This window comes from Octopus sinensis, linkage group LG21 (assembly GCF_006345805.1).
Source record: "Octopus sinensis linkage group LG21, ASM634580v1, whole genome shotgun sequence".
Taxonomy (NCBI): Eukaryota; Metazoa; Mollusca; class Cephalopoda; order Octopoda; family Octopodidae; genus Octopus; species Octopus sinensis.
The window spans coordinates 8684327-8702976 of NC_043017.1; the positions used below are offsets into that span (position 1 = coordinate 8684327).

At 34.8% G+C, this 18650-nt stretch overlaps 1 protein-coding gene across 1 annotated transcript; it reads left to right on the top strand.

Moving 5' to 3' along the window:
- The first annotated feature begins 10789 nt into the window (after nt 1-10789).
- Nucleotides 10790-13205, top strand: LOC115222758 (fibroblast growth factor receptor 3-like). The gene has a single exon (XM_029793057.2). The coding sequence runs from the start codon at nt 11888-11890 to the stop codon at nt 13082-13084; it is 1197 nt and encodes a 398-aa protein (XP_029648917.1). The 5' UTR covers nt 10790-11887; the 3' UTR covers nt 13085-13205.
- Nucleotides 13206-18650: the final 5445 nt, after the last annotated feature.

An 18650-nucleotide genomic window follows, 5' to 3' on the forward strand; every position in this document is an offset into this window, starting at 1 on the left:
GAAGGCTAAAACAATGCGAACGCATTGTGACCAGCGATGTGTAACTACATCTGATGGACTGGTCGGTCACGTGATCACGTGATATATATATACAAATACAAATACGTATACATACATACACACGCATATATATATATAAACATACAGATATATATGTATGTATATACATACACAAATACGTATACATACATACACACATATATGTGTTTGTGTGTGTGTAAGTGTGTCTTTCGGGGTCGTGGTCGTCATCATTTTTACGTATGCCATGCTGGCATAGGTTGGGGGATTTGACAGGACAGGATCCAACGATTGGAGGACTGCATCGAACTCGAATGTCTGCTTTGGCATGTTTCTGCAGCTGGATACCCTCCCTAATGCCAACCAATTTGCAGCATTGCTGGGTGGGGAGGGGGGTCGTGACAGTATTAATGAGATCGCTTCGTGGTTCGCAAGATTAGGATCGCCATCGACTGAGTACGGTCACAGTAAAGAGAGGGAGAGAGAGAGAGAATATGTATGTACGTATGTATGTACCCTTGCCTGACATCATTTTCTACAAGAATCGGATCAAACAGGAAAATACCATTCGAAATGAAGTAGATTTTCATACAAGAGTATAGAGTAAAAAAGATATCGACATCCTTCACGGGGTACCCCCATCATTTCCCGAATTCTCCATGATATATTTCCATTCGACCATGACAACAGGTTTCCCTAAATCAACAAAGTTGATATACCGTGTACGTGTATGCATATAAATATACATACAAGCTAATACATACATACATACATACATACATACATACATACATACATACATACATACATGCTAATACATACATACATACATACATACATGCAAATAATATAGGTAACGAAAATTGTATACATATTTGTTCACATAAGCATTCACAACCCACTACCATAGCTCACGCCTAGCTGTCTATATACCAAGATTTATTATATTTACGTAATGACTGGGTGTATACAACGGACTCAAAAAAATGTCTTCAAAAAAAAACACGACATACCTATGACGTCATCACGTCTGGATTATTTTTACTTTCCCTCTCCCATTTTGCTATGTTCTATCTATCTATCTATCTATCTATCTATCTATCTATCTATATATATATATATATATATTTGTATATGTATATATATATCGATCTATCTATCTATCTATATATATGTATGTATATGTATATATATATATATATATATATATATATATTATATATATCGATCTATCTATCTATCTATCAGTCTATTAATCTCGCTAGCTACCCCTCTAGCTGTGTCTCTCTTTTAAAGTGTATTATTGTATATTTATACAAACTTTAGATTGTATATGTACATATATACATATATACACACATACATACTTATGTGTATGTATGTACATGCACACATACATGCATATATATATATATATATATATATATATATATATATAGATATATATATATATATATATATATATATATATATAGTTACATACATATATATACACACATATATATATACACACATATATATATATATATATAAATATTATTATAATAAAGGTTACTACGAAGTTGCATAGCATTACCTTTAATTCTTTAATTTATATATCGCCTCGCAAAGACCAACGCATGTTTCAATTGCACCGATTATATGTGTGCATGTCTGTGTGTGTGTGCATACATATTATATATAATTATGAGCGTATGTATGCGCAGATATATATATATATATATATATATATATATTATATATATTATATATATATTGTACATGTCCCCGGGCAGAAACCAATTAACTATTGTAAAGTTGCATAATGCCAGTATATTCGTATCTTATATGCGCGCTTAAGTAATTACATATCAGAGTCGCCAACGATTTGCAAAGCATGTAACAACAGTGGAATAAGTGAATAACCATCATATCCTTAAATAATTACGACCTTTTGGCCATTTAATTAAGTCTTTGCCTTTTACCATTCGTTGCAATATAAAACTTCGCCCGACGTCTCTCTTTCGCAATTAGCCTAACAAATATGGCTGTTATTTCGATGTTATTCAATCTGCGGTCGAATAATCGTTAAATTTCAGCACGAAAACATTAATAGCGCATTAACACCAACCACAAGAAATGTCTTGAATCTTTGGGCTTATAGGGCCCGGTTATTCGGTTTCCATGACCTAGATTACAACATTGCCCTTAAAGGGAACGCCAGTCTATTGCAGGTTTACTCATTTACAATAGAGTGGACTTGAGCAAATTGAAATTAAGTGTTTTGCTCCCGAGCCACAACGCACCGCTTTGCCCGAGAATTGAAACTACGCTCTTACGAACCACTATGCCACACCCCTTCACAACGCTAATCATTCTAATCATTACGGGGACGTAAACACACCAGCATCGGTTGTCAAGCGATGTTGGGTCGGTGTGTGTGCAAACACAGACACACAAACATACACACATACATATATACGACGGCCTTCTTTTCAGTTTCCGTCTACCAAATCCACTCACAAGGCTTTGGTCGGCTCGAGGCAAGTAGAAGACACTTGCCCAAGGTGCCACGCAGTGGGACTGAACCCAGAATCATGTGGTTGGTAAGCAAGCTACTTACCACACATCCACTCCTGCGACTAGATGTATGTCTTTGGGCGCGAGTGTGTGCGCGCGCATGATGCAGCCATGATTAAAATAAGTACTAGGCTTACAAAGAATAAATCCTGGGATCGAGTTGCTCGACTAAAGGAGGTGCTTCAGCATGGCCGCAGTCAAATGACAGAAACAAGTAAAAGAGTTTCTGCGAGAGTTAGAGGTTGGGAAGCCAACTAAATACCTCTCCAATACACTGCTGGTAGGTTTACCCAATTATTCATACCCAAATGCTGGTCATTGCGTGGCAATCTCGCAATTGAGAGTCATATATGGGCAGGGTATATATATTTATATATATATATATTATATATATATATATATATATATATATATATATATATATATATATATATATGTTCCGTGTTCGTCCCTTCCTGTATTTCACGTTCTTTATATATAAAAACATTTATTCTTATATATATACCCTGCCCATGGTGGTGATGATAGTTATAGTGATGGTGCGGTGTTGGTGGTTGTAGTGGGGATCCTCGTGATCGTCATTGGGTCAGCGGTGGTACTTGTGGTGCTTTGGGCTGGTAGCCGTGGTGGTAGTCGTAGTGGTGGTCGTCATGGAAACTAGTGGTGCTGGTGTCGGTCATCGCCGTCATTGTGTTGGGTGCGGTGCTAGTGGCGGTGGTCGTGGTAGAGAGAGTCGTGGCAGTGGAGAGGTTAGTAGATAGATAGGTAGATAGATAGAGAGAGAGAGAGAGAGAGACATACATACGCATGCACACACACACACATACACACCCACACACACCTAATTGTAGACTAAACAAAGGGACAAGTTTGTATCCATTAAACATGGAACCCTGCTGAGAAGAACAAAAAATAGTAATGTAATACTTGTACACACTGGATGCGTACACACGGGTATACATATACACTCATATGCATAGATACACACACACACACACATACCACGTTCACATTATTTTAACAAACTGTGGTCCATAGAGGGCGTTTTAGTGGTGGTGATGGTGGTGGTGGTATTAGTGGTTGTGAGCTGTGAGCTGGCAGAAACGTTAGCACGCCGGGCGAAATGCGTAGCCGTATTTCGTCTGTCGTTACGATGTGAGTTCGAATTCCGCCGAGGTCGACTTTGCCTTTCATCCTTTCGGAGTCGATAAATTAATTACCAGTTACGCACTGGGGTCGATGTAATCGACTTAATACCTATGTCTGTCCTTGTTTGTCCCCTCTGTGTTTAGTCCCTTGTGGGTAGTAAAGAAATAGGTATTAGTGGTTGTCGTCGTTGTAGTATTGGTAGTGTGTTGCATTGGGAAAGGTGGTGATGTAGTGTTGGTGGTTTGTTGATAATAGTTGAGGCTATAGTACAGAGTCAGTTAAGGCAGCGAGCTGGCAGAACCGTTAGCACGCCGGGCGAAATGTGTAGCCGTATTTCGTCTACCGTTACGTTCTGAGTTCAAATTCCGCCGAGGTCGACTTTGCCTTTCATCCTTTCGGGGTCGATTAAATAAGTACCAGTTACGCACTGGAGTCGATGTAATCGACTTAATTCGTTTGTCTGTCCTTGTTTGTCCCCTCTGTGTTTAGCCCCTTGTGGGCGATAAAGAAACATATAGTATAGAGTCAGTGGTGAAGGGAGCAGTGACTGTGGCGCTAGCTGCGATGTTTAGTCATTGTTTGGTTGGCTGTTTGACTGGTTGATTAGTTAATTAATCAGTTGATTGGTTGACTGGTTAATTGGTCAATTAGTTAATTGGTTGGTTGGTTGGTTAGTTGATTAATCAGTTAATTGGCTGGTTGACTGCTTGGCTGGTTGGTTTATTAATTGGTTAGTTAATTAAATGGTATTAATTGGTTAGTTAATTAATTGGTTAGTTAATTAAATGGTATTAATTGGTTAGTTAATTAAATGGTATTAATTGGTTAGTTAATTAATTGGTTAGTTAATTAAATGGTATTAATTGGTTAGTTAATTAATTGGTTAGTTAATTAAATGGTATTAATTGGTTAGTTAATTAAATGGTATTAATTGGTTAGTTAATTAATTGGCTGGTTGGTAGGTTGGTTTGTTGGTTGGTTGATTACTTGGTTGGTTGACTGGTTGTTTATCACAGGTGAGCTCCGGTTGAGCAAGCCACTGAGTCATAACCCATCTGCCATCATTCTCTTAGATATTACCTATTGCAGATTACGCAGTCAAATGTGTTACTCAATGTATTACTCCAAGACAATAGAATGTAATTTGAGGAAGCTATAGTTGCTATTTCTAGCAGATCAAGTGACCACTTGTAGTAGTAGCATTGTGTTACAGTAGTAGTGTTAGTGGTGATGGCAGAGGTGATAGCGAGAGCTGATAGGGATATGTGTATCTATCTACTTATCTATCTAGCTATCTATCTATCTGTCTGTCTGTCTGCCTGCCTGTTATCCTTCCATCCATCATCTGTCTATCTGTCTTTCTGTCCATCCATCCGACTGTCTATCCATCCATCCATCCATCCATCCATCCATCCATCCATCCATCTATCTATCTATCTATCTATCTATCTATCTATCTATCTATCTATCTATCTATCTATCTATCTGTCTGTCTGTCTTTCTCTCTGTCTGTCTACCTCTCTATCTATCAATTTGTCTATCTGTCTATCTGTCTGTTAGTCTATCTATTTGTCTATCTGTCAGTCTATCTATCTGTCTATCTGTTTGTCTATCTATTTGTCTGTCTGTCTGTCTGTCTATCTATTTCACCGGTGAGTGTGTTACATAATAAGGCACAAAAAGAAAATGACTCTCCCCAGACACAGCAGAATATGCTTCAACACACAAACTCAAATATATCTATATATACAAAGACATAGACGCACACACACACACACAGACACACACACACACACACACATACACACACACACATGTAAATGTATGTATGTATGTGTTGTATAAATGTTTGTGTGTGTATTTGATAGATAGCAAGATAGATATAGAGATAAATATATATATAGATACACATGCGCATGCACATAAGTGCAGGAATAAAGTGATATACCCAGCTTGACGCATAACATGTCATTCCTTTTTCCCAGACCATTTCCGGTGTGGGAGGAATCCTCAGAGAATGATGAAGGAGGCGCCAGTTACCTGATGCACCACCAAAACATCAGCAACAACAGTCACACCCTTCTTTAAAAACAATGTAAAAGTAAAGCTTACATGTTCTTCCTCTCCTGAGACATAGGCCTTGCAGCTAACGAGCAATTGCATAACATTACATCATCATCATCATCTTCATCATCATCGGCGACGTCATCACCACCGCCTCAGTCACCATCACCACCACTACAATCATCATCATCGTCGTCGTTGTCGTTGTAATTATCATCATCATCTTCATCATTATCACCACTACCACTACAACTATCATCATCATCACCACCATCGTCATCATCATCATCATCACCTTCATCATTATCACCATCACCACCACCATCACCATCATCATCATCATCACCATCACCACTACAATCATCATTATCAGCAGCAGCAGCAGCAGCATTGTCATCATCATCATTACCATCTTCATCATCATCATCTTTTAACATCCGTCTTCCAGTGAAATGCATTTAGCTGCAATGTCTGCTTTGCATTGGTCTCTATGGTTGGATGCCCTTCCTAATGCCATCCACTTTACAGAATGTCCCAGATATTTCTTTTTTTTTTGTGGCACCATAAACTAGTGAGGTCACCATGTAATTCACAATACAAAAGATCCCCTCAAAAGAGTGGGAGTAATAGTAGAGAGGAAGACAGCTTGGTGCCATGTGCTCAGAGCTTCAAGCAATGGTTCTCAGTTGAGGTCCATATGATCTTTAGGGATCCATATGACTTTTAGATCTTGTGGGTAAAGTCTATACATCCACAATATACAAAATAGTTTAAGAATTTTTTATACAAACATAGCTTTGGAGTAAGAAGCTTGCTTCCCAGGACTATAGTACAAGACACTTGCCCAAGGTGTCATGCAGTGGGACTGAACCTGAAACCATGTGGTTGGGAAGCGAGCTTCTTATCACACAGCCATGTCTATGCCTATTTGATTATATAAATATAACAGGATTTTTTTCTTAACACGGGTGTCCTGTAGAGCAAAATAGAAATCAAAAGGGTCCATATATATAGACTGGAGTGCAGGTTTCAAACCTGTATCTGACTGATATCAGAGTGGTTCATTTCCACCTTTTGGGCGAAGGACACCAAGGGCCTTCTTTTATCATAGTGGTGCTCCAGCATGACCACAGCCACATGGCTGAAATGATTAAAAGAGTATATATGCATACACACACACACACACACACACACACACAACACACACACACACACACACACATATATATATATATATAGGATATGGCACTTTGGTCTTAAAGAGACTTTCATCTAAAGACACCTTGGTATAATGACACTTCGGTAAAATGACACTTAAGTTAGGTATACCTTGTGTTGATTATTTGTTCTTCTTTTCTTTGAACATCAAGAACATTATATGGATTTGAATATGATTTGAATAAGACACTAAATTGCCTATGCCATGATTCAATAGTGTGAACTCATAAACATTCCATTCAGGTATTGAAAATAGTGGCTTTGACCATCTTCCATTTCATTATAGCATTCCTTTTACAAAAGTATTTTCTATGTATTCAATAAACAGCAATGTGTTTTCAGGCGCATTCTGTTTCAAGCATTGCGGTCCTATTGGTACAACAGCAACAGGCAGAAAGGCCGAAGCATTCACTTTTTTCTTTTCGACAGAATAAAGAAAAGTCTATATCATTATCATAAAATTTTACGAGTCCCAATGGCTGAATTTTTTTCCAAGTTGATTGGCAGAAATGGAAAAAACAGAAATGCACAGCAATATCACCAAAAACATGTAAAATTGCATTTCAAGCTGCCAGTCCAAAGTCTATGCTCACCTCACATTTTCAATTCCATGAGTTTCCATTCCTTCTACAAGAGCATACATCTTAACATAAATCTCTTCCAACTTCCCTGGTAGCAATACAAAAACAAACGGATGTATTTCACTGTGGATTTCAGCTTGAATTGTATATATTTGGTAAAAGATCTTATAAAACAATCAAGTCATTATACCGAAATAATCATTAGATGATAGTTCTTTGTCCAAAAAGGATTATTAGAATATAGTTATTTAGAACTTTTCACAATTTTTTTTTGGTGGGGAGGGGATTCTATCGACAAAACTGCTATTAAACAAAAATGTCTTTATACCAAAGGGCATTTAGACAAAAATGTCTTTAGACTATAGTGTATTTATACAAAAGTCACTTTAGACCAAGGTTCTTTAAACCATGGTGCATTAGATTGAAGTGTTTTAGACGAAAAGTCCTCAATCCATATATATATATATATATATATCTTCTCCATTTTTATAATTGTTTATGGTGTTTTATACCTATAACAAACTTTTCACTATATATATATATAAATAATAAATAGCAAAGAAGTAGTTTGATGAAATGTTATTTAACAATAAGAAAATTCTAATTGCTTCATAACTTAAAAGCATGTAAATAATTTATATTATTATATTTAACAATAAATCAATTACTTACATGCTTGCATTAATGCAAAATGTCTTTCAAAATAAGTATAAAACTAGTTCCATGTTCTATGTCTCAAGAGAAAAAGAATGCTTAAGATTGTTTTCACATTGTTATAATGAAGGGTGTGTCAGATGTGATTATAGTGTTGGCAGTGGTAGATCAGGCAACTGGCGCCTTCTTCCTTAAATGCAGAGGATTCCACACTTTGGATAATTGTCTGCAAGTAGAAGACATTCTATACACTGTACTGGCTATATAGTTTTATAACTCCTCATGTATGCTTTAATATAATATACATATATATATATATATATATATATATATATATATATATATACACACATACAAAATTGAGCTAAGAGAAATAACTCAAAACAGCCAGGGACATGTATTTGAACATCATAGAGAAATACAGGTATATCAAATACCATACAACATAAATTCTTGATTTATTAAAATTTTTCTCTGCCCCTAGGGGATGTTATCTAAATTATCAAATGGCAATTAAGACCAGCTCCACTTGAAGAGGAGAGAGATTCTCACGATTCAAGAATTCTCCAAAGATGTCTTACTATCTGCATATATACATACATATATATATATATATATATAGTTATATCTCTGTTTATCTAGTTGTAAGTATATATATTTGTTTGTATATGTGTATGTATGTGTGTATGTATATATGTGTGTGTGTTTGTTTGTGTGTGTGTGTATAGTGCAAAGGTGATGAAAAGTATAACAAAGTAAAAAAAAACAAGGTAAAAAAAATAAACACAGATTTGGTATTAATTTGATACTTAGGACATGGGAAAAAATGAAGGAAATGTCTTTAACATTTCGAGTATACACTCTTCTTCTGAATGATAGGATAAAAATAAAGGGAAAAGAATGAAGAAGGAGAACTGGCAAAACAAATGTTTGTATAACTATACATCTATCTATTTCATTGAGAAACTGATAGGCTGTGTCACGGCTGAAATTATTGGCATGTCATGGTTGACTAAGTTTGAATAATGTCTGAGGCTGGAGATTTATGTAACATGATGAAATTTGTTATGACTATATCAAATACATTTCTCCTGAAACAACCGTCATAAATTTAAACTGTCATATTGTTTATCCTGTATGAAAAGCATATTGAGGTGTGGTTGAGGTGAGTGTAAGAGTTTAGAAAGTTCAAATTCCTTCTGTGGGCGTTTTGTGATCTTAATTGACTTCTTATAGAAGTTTATTGTTGAGAAACACAATTTTTTAGTATTCAATTGACATCCCAGCCTTGAAGCAGTCATCTGTGAATTCTGTTGAACCTTTAAATCACCAAATGTTTTGTCCCCCCACACATACACACACCTACCTGCTTGTGTAATTACTTTGGCAAAAAAAATTATCTTATTTCTATTGTCATATTTGGGGATCATCATGTTTTTGTCATTTAAGCACAAGCTTTATATATTTGGTTTTCTCTTCATCTTTGTTATTATTTTAATTTTAGTTTCTTTGTCGAAACTCTTTCACCTCACATCCTGTGACCTCTTCAGTGACTCTTTATCTCAAATGTCCCCTTTTGTCATATCTATTCACATGGGATAGAGAATCACTGATGAGGTCACAGGATGTGTGATGAAAGAGCTTTGACAAAGAAACTATAATAATAATAATAATAATAATGATAATGATAATAATAATGATAATGATAATGATGATGATGATGATGATGATAATAGTTGTGGTCAATGAAAAAGGTATATAATTATATATGTTTTTATTATTATGTTTTTGCAATTTACTTAATCATTGACTTTTTATTGTTATTTTAATTTTAATATTTCTATTTTCTAGATGGTGTAATTTAATTGTTCATTTTGAATTGATAAAATGTGTTTTTTTTCTAATTCATATATATATATATATATATATATATATATAATATATATATATATATATATATATGCATATATGTACATATATATTATTTATATTATTATATGATTGAACTTCTTCCAAATATATATATATATATATATATATATATATGCATACATACTCACATATATGTATACATACACAAATTTTGGTTGGTATCATGTTAAACACCTTAACTGAACGTTCACAAGCTTTTAATATACCATCTGTTAATCTTCGTTCTTTCTTCATTCCTTATCTCTCTCTTTCTCTCATTCGATCAATCTACCTATCCGTCTATCTATCTATCTATCTATCTATCTATCTATCTATCTATCTATCTATCTCTGTATCCTTCTCCTTCCTCCCCTCATTCTCCTTCCCCTTCCCTCTCTATCTCCATTCAACTTTCTCCTTCATCTCTCTCTATCCATCTCCTTTCTCTTTCTCCTTTTCTCTCTTTTCTCTTTCTCTCATCCAGCACTCTCAACTGTATCCTCTCTTTCTTTCTCTCTTTCTCTCTCTTCCTCCAAATACCAAATACATCCATATATAGATATACAAATATATAAATATATGAATATACAAAATATATAAATATATACATATATCTATGTTCTACTTTTTTCAGGTGTGAACTCTTGGAAACTATAAAGAAGTAAAAAAAAGTAAGAAGAAAAGGAAAAGAAAATACTTAGAGGCATTGGGAAGACCCTACTCCCACCACAACCACCACCACTACCTCCACCAACAACACCAACACCACCACTACATTACCACCTCCACCACCATCACCACCACTATTGCATGGTATCTTTTTGGTCCATCATGAATTCTACGTCTCGTTATGGTGAATGATGTAATTGTTCTTACTCGAATGAAGATGAAACTAAAAATTAGTCAGGAACCAGAAATGGTTCCCAGATGTGATGCGTATAGAGGTTTGGTGTGTGAGGAATATCGTTAACTGATTGAAGAGAGTGGTCTGCCTAAAAATTATCCATATCGGCAAGTTAAATAATTAAGAACAAACTCAGCAGCTACAACTACAACAACAACAACAACAACAACAACAAAAACAACAACAACAGCAGCAGCAGCAATTATAATGTTTTCTTTATTTGCCACAAGGGGAACGTATGAAGAACAAAGACAATGCACAAAAGCGGTCAGAGTTTTACATTGTGTGTTGGCATAAAAAAAAATTGCTACATAACAAATAGAAAAGATATAAATGGAATATATGCAAAACATAAATACCATATTTTCTTATGTATAAGTCACACTCGTGCATAAGTCACACTTATATATAAGTTGCACTCATGTATAAGTCACACCCCAGTTTTTTCAGTTAAAACCAAGTAGAAAATAGTGTGACATATATACGAGTAAAAAAGGTGTATATATATATATATATATATATATATATATATATATGCGTGCGTGTGTGTGTGTGCATGTGCGTATGTATCTGTGTGTATATGTGTGTGTGCACATGACTGTGATCCAAAGGATGAGGATGGACACACTAGTGCAATTAAGGGCTTGCCAAAAATCATCAGCGTTCCCTTTGGCATTAAGGCAAGTGGCTTCTCCATGCTGTGATGATTCTGTAAATGAAAACTGAAAGTAGATCTAACCAGCCATACTGAGACACTCATACACACGTACATACATACACTCACCAACCTTATAATAATAATAATAATAATAATAATAATAATATAATAATGTTCGTTTCACACGATATTGTTTCAGCTTTGTCTGTTTTGCTTCTTCTTGTCATTCATGTTGCTGGGGCACGTGTTTCTGTGACAAATGACACAAGCTTAAGGTTACATAAACCTTCATTCCGTCGCCAGCCCCAGCCTCTCCAATATGGCACACCAGGTGAGAAGATGAAGTTTGTATGTAAAGTCAGAGGTCACTCCAAGTTAAGCATGTCCTGGTTCAAAAATTCACAGATTCTGAAGCAAACGGCAGACACTAACAATAATAGTTCCCGAATTAAAGTTTCACGGAATACTTTAGTAATGAACCCTTATAAAGCAGAGGATTCTGGGAATTATTCTTGCAGAACAGAAACAAAAAATGGTCATAAACTGAGATCAGATTTCCGGGTTCTCACCAAAAATCTTTCTCAGGCAGAGTCCATAAAAACTGACCAAATGCACAATGAAAGCATTGAAGGGGAAAGCGAAGGTAAACCTCCATTTTGGGTTCGTAAAGACAGATCTGATCTATACTTTCCTGCAGGATCACAGTTAAAACTCCGCTGCTACGCTGATGGAAATCCTGTTCCGAAAGTGATATGGAAGAAAGGGAATCGTATCAAATGGGAAGGTCAAACGATGATAATGAAAAAATTGGCCCCTAAACATGAAGGGGAGTATCAGTGTATTGCTGAAAATAAACATGGTCGAATTACTCATCGATACAATCTACATGTAATCAGAGTAAGCAAGCAGGCACCACCTGTAGTTAAAGGCATCACTAACCAAACCGTAGCTGAAGGTAGTGTTGCCAGGTTCAAATGTGTTGTGAGTAGCGTATCATCGCCTTATATCGAGTGGTTGAAAGTATCTTCGGTGAACACAACAGGAAGCACAAATATAAAACAGGAACTGTTTATTGAGAAAAACCAGGCGACTGGGTTATACGTGGTCTGGTTTGTCATACAAAATGTCACAGCATCAGACACGGGCCGATACATCTGCCAGGCATCAAACGCATCTGGTAGAGCATCAATGAGTGCTTGGCTTGGTCTGTCCAGTGAGACAAATAACGACCCAAATCAACCAATCATGGATGAGTTAGCAGAAAACTCCCGTTCTTCGGGATACTCAGTGACACAACGGCGGTGTAGAGGTCGTGTCGGGGTAATGTTAGCTGTTGTGATAATGGTTGTCAACTTGGGCTTACGCTGAATGATAACACATACATATAATACACAAATACATATATACATATCTACACATATATGCACATACATATACATATACAGATATATACATACATATGTATATATTTATATATATATGTATAAACATACACATATATGTATAAACATACACATATATATACATACACTCACATATATATAGACACATATGTATATAGATAGATAAATGTGCATATATATATATAAAAATTTAGGTTAGTTGAAATATGTTTGTGACATATTTCAACTGCTAGAAGGCAAATACACAGCGGTTACCATGGAGAATATATCTCTCTTAAGGTAACAAGGCATGAAAACCTGGTTATATACATACTCACATATATATATATATATATATATATATATATATACATACATACATACACATACATACATATACATATATATGCTATATTAGTTTGATACTCGGTGAAAGTTTTAGATGGAAAATTAAAAGTTATTTTTTGACCACGTAGCAACCCATGTGCTTTTTTCCTGACTGTCCGTTCCTTTCTCTTTTTCCTCTTCCCTGGATTTTCTTTCACTATCCAATGAAGAGCCATGCTCAAAACATCATATATGCTATATTGCATATATGCGTGTGTGTGAGTGTGTATGTGTGTGTGTGTAATATATATATCTATATCTATCTATCATCCTCACCATCATCGTTTAACGTCTGTTTTCCATGCTAGCATGGGTCGGACGGTTCAACTGGGGTCCGGGGAGCCAGGAGGCTGCACCAGGCTCCAGTCTGATCTGGTAGTGTTTCTACAGCTGGATGCCCTTCCTAATGCCCACATCTCTCTCTCTCTCTTTCTATATATATATATATATATATATATATAGATATAGATATACATACATTTACACATATACATACATATGTACATACATATATATTTATGCATACATAAAAAAAAATCATATATATAAATCTTTGTTTATAACTGTTAAACATTAACTGAAGGTTTACTCAATAGCTGTGTCAGATATATATTTGATACAGATACATACATATATACACATATTATTCTTACATGTATATATATATATATATATACACACACACACACATGACTTTTTACAAGGGAAAGGTTGACAGTGACATCAAAATTTCGGTTCAACTCATGCTAGCATAGAAAACAAACAAGAAATTATGTAAGTGATGATGATGACAATGATGGTATATATGTATAAATGTGTGTGTGTATTCATATACACACCTGCACACATATACACATACACAGGCATATATGCTTATATATATATATATTATATTAGAGGAAAAAGCAAAACCAAGGCCGAACGAGTATCTCAAGTCATTTAGAATAAATTAATTAGGGGAAGGTGAGTTTGAAGCCTTACAGCTGTTTCTGAGGTAATCCAAGCGATAAATTAGTATGTCCATGAACTCACTGGGCATTCCGTCATCAGCGACAAGATATGAATATTTTAGACAGGGGAAATTTACAGTTTACAAGAAATAAAATTCACAGTTTATAAGGAATAAAATAGAAGACTAAAGGAGTAAATAGGAGAATAGAGAGTAAAAAGGTAGTTAGAAGAATATAGGCAGAATAACACTCCCAACTCATCTTTTTTCCAGAGGATATGGATGTAGGTTGGTACTTTCATGAAGGTACAAGTCTCCTACCTATATTCTTCTCACTACTTTTACTCTTTATTCTTCTATTTTATTCCTTATAAACTGTGAATTTTATTCCTTGCAAACTCTAAATTTCCCCTGTCTTAAATATCCATATCTTGTCGCTGATGACGGAATGCCCAGTGTGTAGATATTCTAACCAGAAACGGCTGTAAGGCTTCAAATTCACCCCAGAAACGGCTGTAAGGCTTCAAATTCACCTTACCCTAATTAAATTATTCTAAATAACTTGAAATACTCGTTCTGCTTTGGTTTTGCTTTTGCTTCAAATATAATATATACCTGCTATAATGGAACCCTAATATGGATCCCTAGATCCATTCTCAGCTGTGAACTTGGAACCTAAAAGACGACCAACTATAGCACTTGCTCAACATACCTATTCATTTAGATCACAAGGGAACCAAACCCCTCATATTATATATACATATATATGTGTGAGTGCATATATATGTATATATATATATACATATATATGTGTGTGTGTGTATATATATATATATATATGTATATATGTATATATGTATATATATATATATAATATATATATATATACACATACATATGTACATATATATATACATATATATATACGTATACATATGTATATATATATAAATATATATATATATATATAAATATACATTTAATTACATATACTTATGAATATAAATGTATATACTTCTATGTATAAATATATATCTTTTTACATACATATGTGCACACATACATATATATGTGTACATATGTATGCATGTAATTGTATGTATATATCTATGCGCACACACACACACACACACACACACACAAATTATATATCATTTCCCCTGTATCATTTCCCATGTCAAGCCATTTTTAATGTTCACCTCCCCCTTCTCTCTCTCTCCCCCCTGTCTCTCTCTCTCTCTCTCTCCAACCACATTCCAGCCAGTAAAATAGTTCACTTTTTTTTCCCCCACTTTGTCTTTTAAGACGATGTACGAGTAATTATACATAAGGTCTAAGTTAAAGCAGAGTCTTTTGTTTTGTATTCATGAAAGAGGAACATTTTTGTGTGTTTGTGTGTGTGTGTGTATGTGTGTGTGTGTGCTTGTGTGTGTGTGTTTGTGTGTGTATACGTGTCTGTGTATGTATGTGTGTGTCTTCTCATCATCTGGCATGTGGCTTTGTGGTTAAGAAGCTCACTCTGCAACCATGCAGCCATGCAACCACATGGTTTTGGGGTTTTTCACCCCTCAATTTTCCACACGTCCTGAAGAAGAGGTCAATGTCCCGAAATACAGAAATGTAAGGTTAAACTACAAAATTGTTTTCTTTTTTTTTTTTGCCTTTTTAGAGTTTACTTTATATCTTCTTGTATACTTCCAGCCATACCCAACAAGTCTCTTTAATACACACACATGTATATATGTATCATCATCACATATACATATATTAGGTTGTCAAGAAAGTTCTTGCGGTTTTTAACCTTTAAATTCAGATGCACATATCTTGGCTCAAACAAAACTTTATTAATCGAACTAAACACCATCAGACTCAACGCACTTTTGCCAATGCGAAACAAGTTTATTAATTCCAGTAGTGTAAAAATCCTACGTTCTGGTGGTGATGAAGTCGTTGAAGGAGTGTTTAGCATCGTCTTGGTTTTTGAAGCATTTCTCATGCAGGAAGTTATCGAGATGCTTGAAAAAGTAGTTGGTAGGCGAGAGGTCTGGTGAGTATGTTGGATGAGGTAGAGTTTTGTAGCCCAATTCATTCAACTTCTGCAGGGTCAGTTGTGCAATGTGTGGCTGAGCATTGTCATGGAAAAGAATTGGTCCTTTTCTATTGACCAATGCTGGCTGTTATTGTCAGAGTTTCTTATGCATTTCATCCATTTGCCTGGATCCAAAAAGCTGTGATGGATGAGATTGGCTGCGGACCACCAAACAGTCACCATGACCTTCTTTTGGTGCAACTTTGGCTTCGGGAAGTGCCATGGAGCTTCATCGGCGTCCAACCACTGAACTGAGCATCACCGGTTGTCATAAAGAATCCACTTTTCATCGCAAGTCACAATCTGGCTGAGAAACAGGTCATTCTTGTTGTGTAAAAGAAGGGAAGACAACACTTCAAAATGGCATTTTTGTTTTGGTTGTTCAGTTCGTGTGGTACCCATTTGTCAAGTATTTTTGTTTTTCCAATCTCTTTCAAGTGGTTGGAAATTGTGATATACATTATGTCTAATTCAGAAGCAAGCTCTCAAACAGTCGTGCATGGATTGGCTTTGACTAAGGCTCTTAGTTGATCGTTGTCAACATCCAATGGCCGACCACTATGCTTATCATCTTCAAGACTCTCATCACCACTACAAAATTTCTTGAACCACCATTGTGCTGTACGTTCATTAGTAGTTCCTGGGCCAAGCACATCGTTGATATCGTGGGCTATTTCAGCAACTTTTTGGCCTAGCTTGAACTGGAATAAGAAAATTGTGTGAATTTGCTTTTTGCCCGTGTAGTATTCAACACGTGTTGTATTCTGAAAAAAATGGCCTAATTATTCAAAGAGAAAAAGAGTAACACGATTAGATAGAGCGAAAAACGGGCTTTAAAATGATATATGAAGCCAAAGTAATTTAATGAAAATTAATTTGAAAATACATCATTTAAAACCAAAATTAAAACATCCACAAGAACTTTCTTGACAAACTAATATACAGGTAGATATAGATATATATATACATATATTACATATAAATATATATAGTATATGGATATATAATATATAAATATATAGAGAGAGAGAGTGGGGAGGGACAGAAAGATAAATAGATAGACATACACGCAAACATACCTATTTATACATATGCTGGCATATATGTATATACATCTTTATAAACATACACATATGCATGTAGACATGCACATATGCATGTAGACATGCACATATGCATGCACACACTCACACACACACAAACATCATATCACTAACCTACAACAGTATCTAGACACCTCTTCCTTGTCTAGAAGAAACAAGGAACAGTTTATTGTGTTGTCTTCAAGAAACCAGGTAAGCAAGCTAAGCAAGGAATCCCATGTGTCTGTGACATCTTCAGTTGTACAAATTCTTAAATAGCAGCAGCGAGGGGTTCAAATCCAGTTGCTGTGTGTCTTAATGTTTTCCTTATGGAATCAATTACATTATAAAACAAACCAAACATACCTGTAATATTCAGAGGTTGAGTCAACTGACTATACTTTCTTCCACTTTAAATAGGGCTTTATACATATATATATATATTTATATATATATATATAAATTGTCGATGGTAACACTATCACTAATCTTGTATGTGTATGTAAAATTATGAATGAAAGTTACACATCTCTGAAGGTTTGACAATGAAACTGGATTATAGAATTTACATTATGTAACTGTTAAACATTTTTTGTTAATGAAATGTGCAGAAGCTATAACTAAATATTTTATAACAACCTTTCCTGTTTTGCCTTATTTTATTTATGTATATATGTGTTTGTGTGTGTGTATACATACATATATATATATAGATATATATGTACACACACATATATATATACATATATATATATATATTAGTATATATATGTATGTAGATATATATATATATCTATATTTATGTATGTATTTGTATATATATATATATATATATATATATATATATATATTATGAAGGCTTCCATAGAGTAAAACATTTGCCCAAGTGTAATGAAACATTGTAATTAAATAATTAAATATAATATTATATATGTGTGTGTGTATATATATATGCTCATACATATATATGGACATGGAACTTATTTTCATGAAATTTAACTAAAACTGATCAAAAGAGACCTACTGACAGAGTAAAGATGTTTTA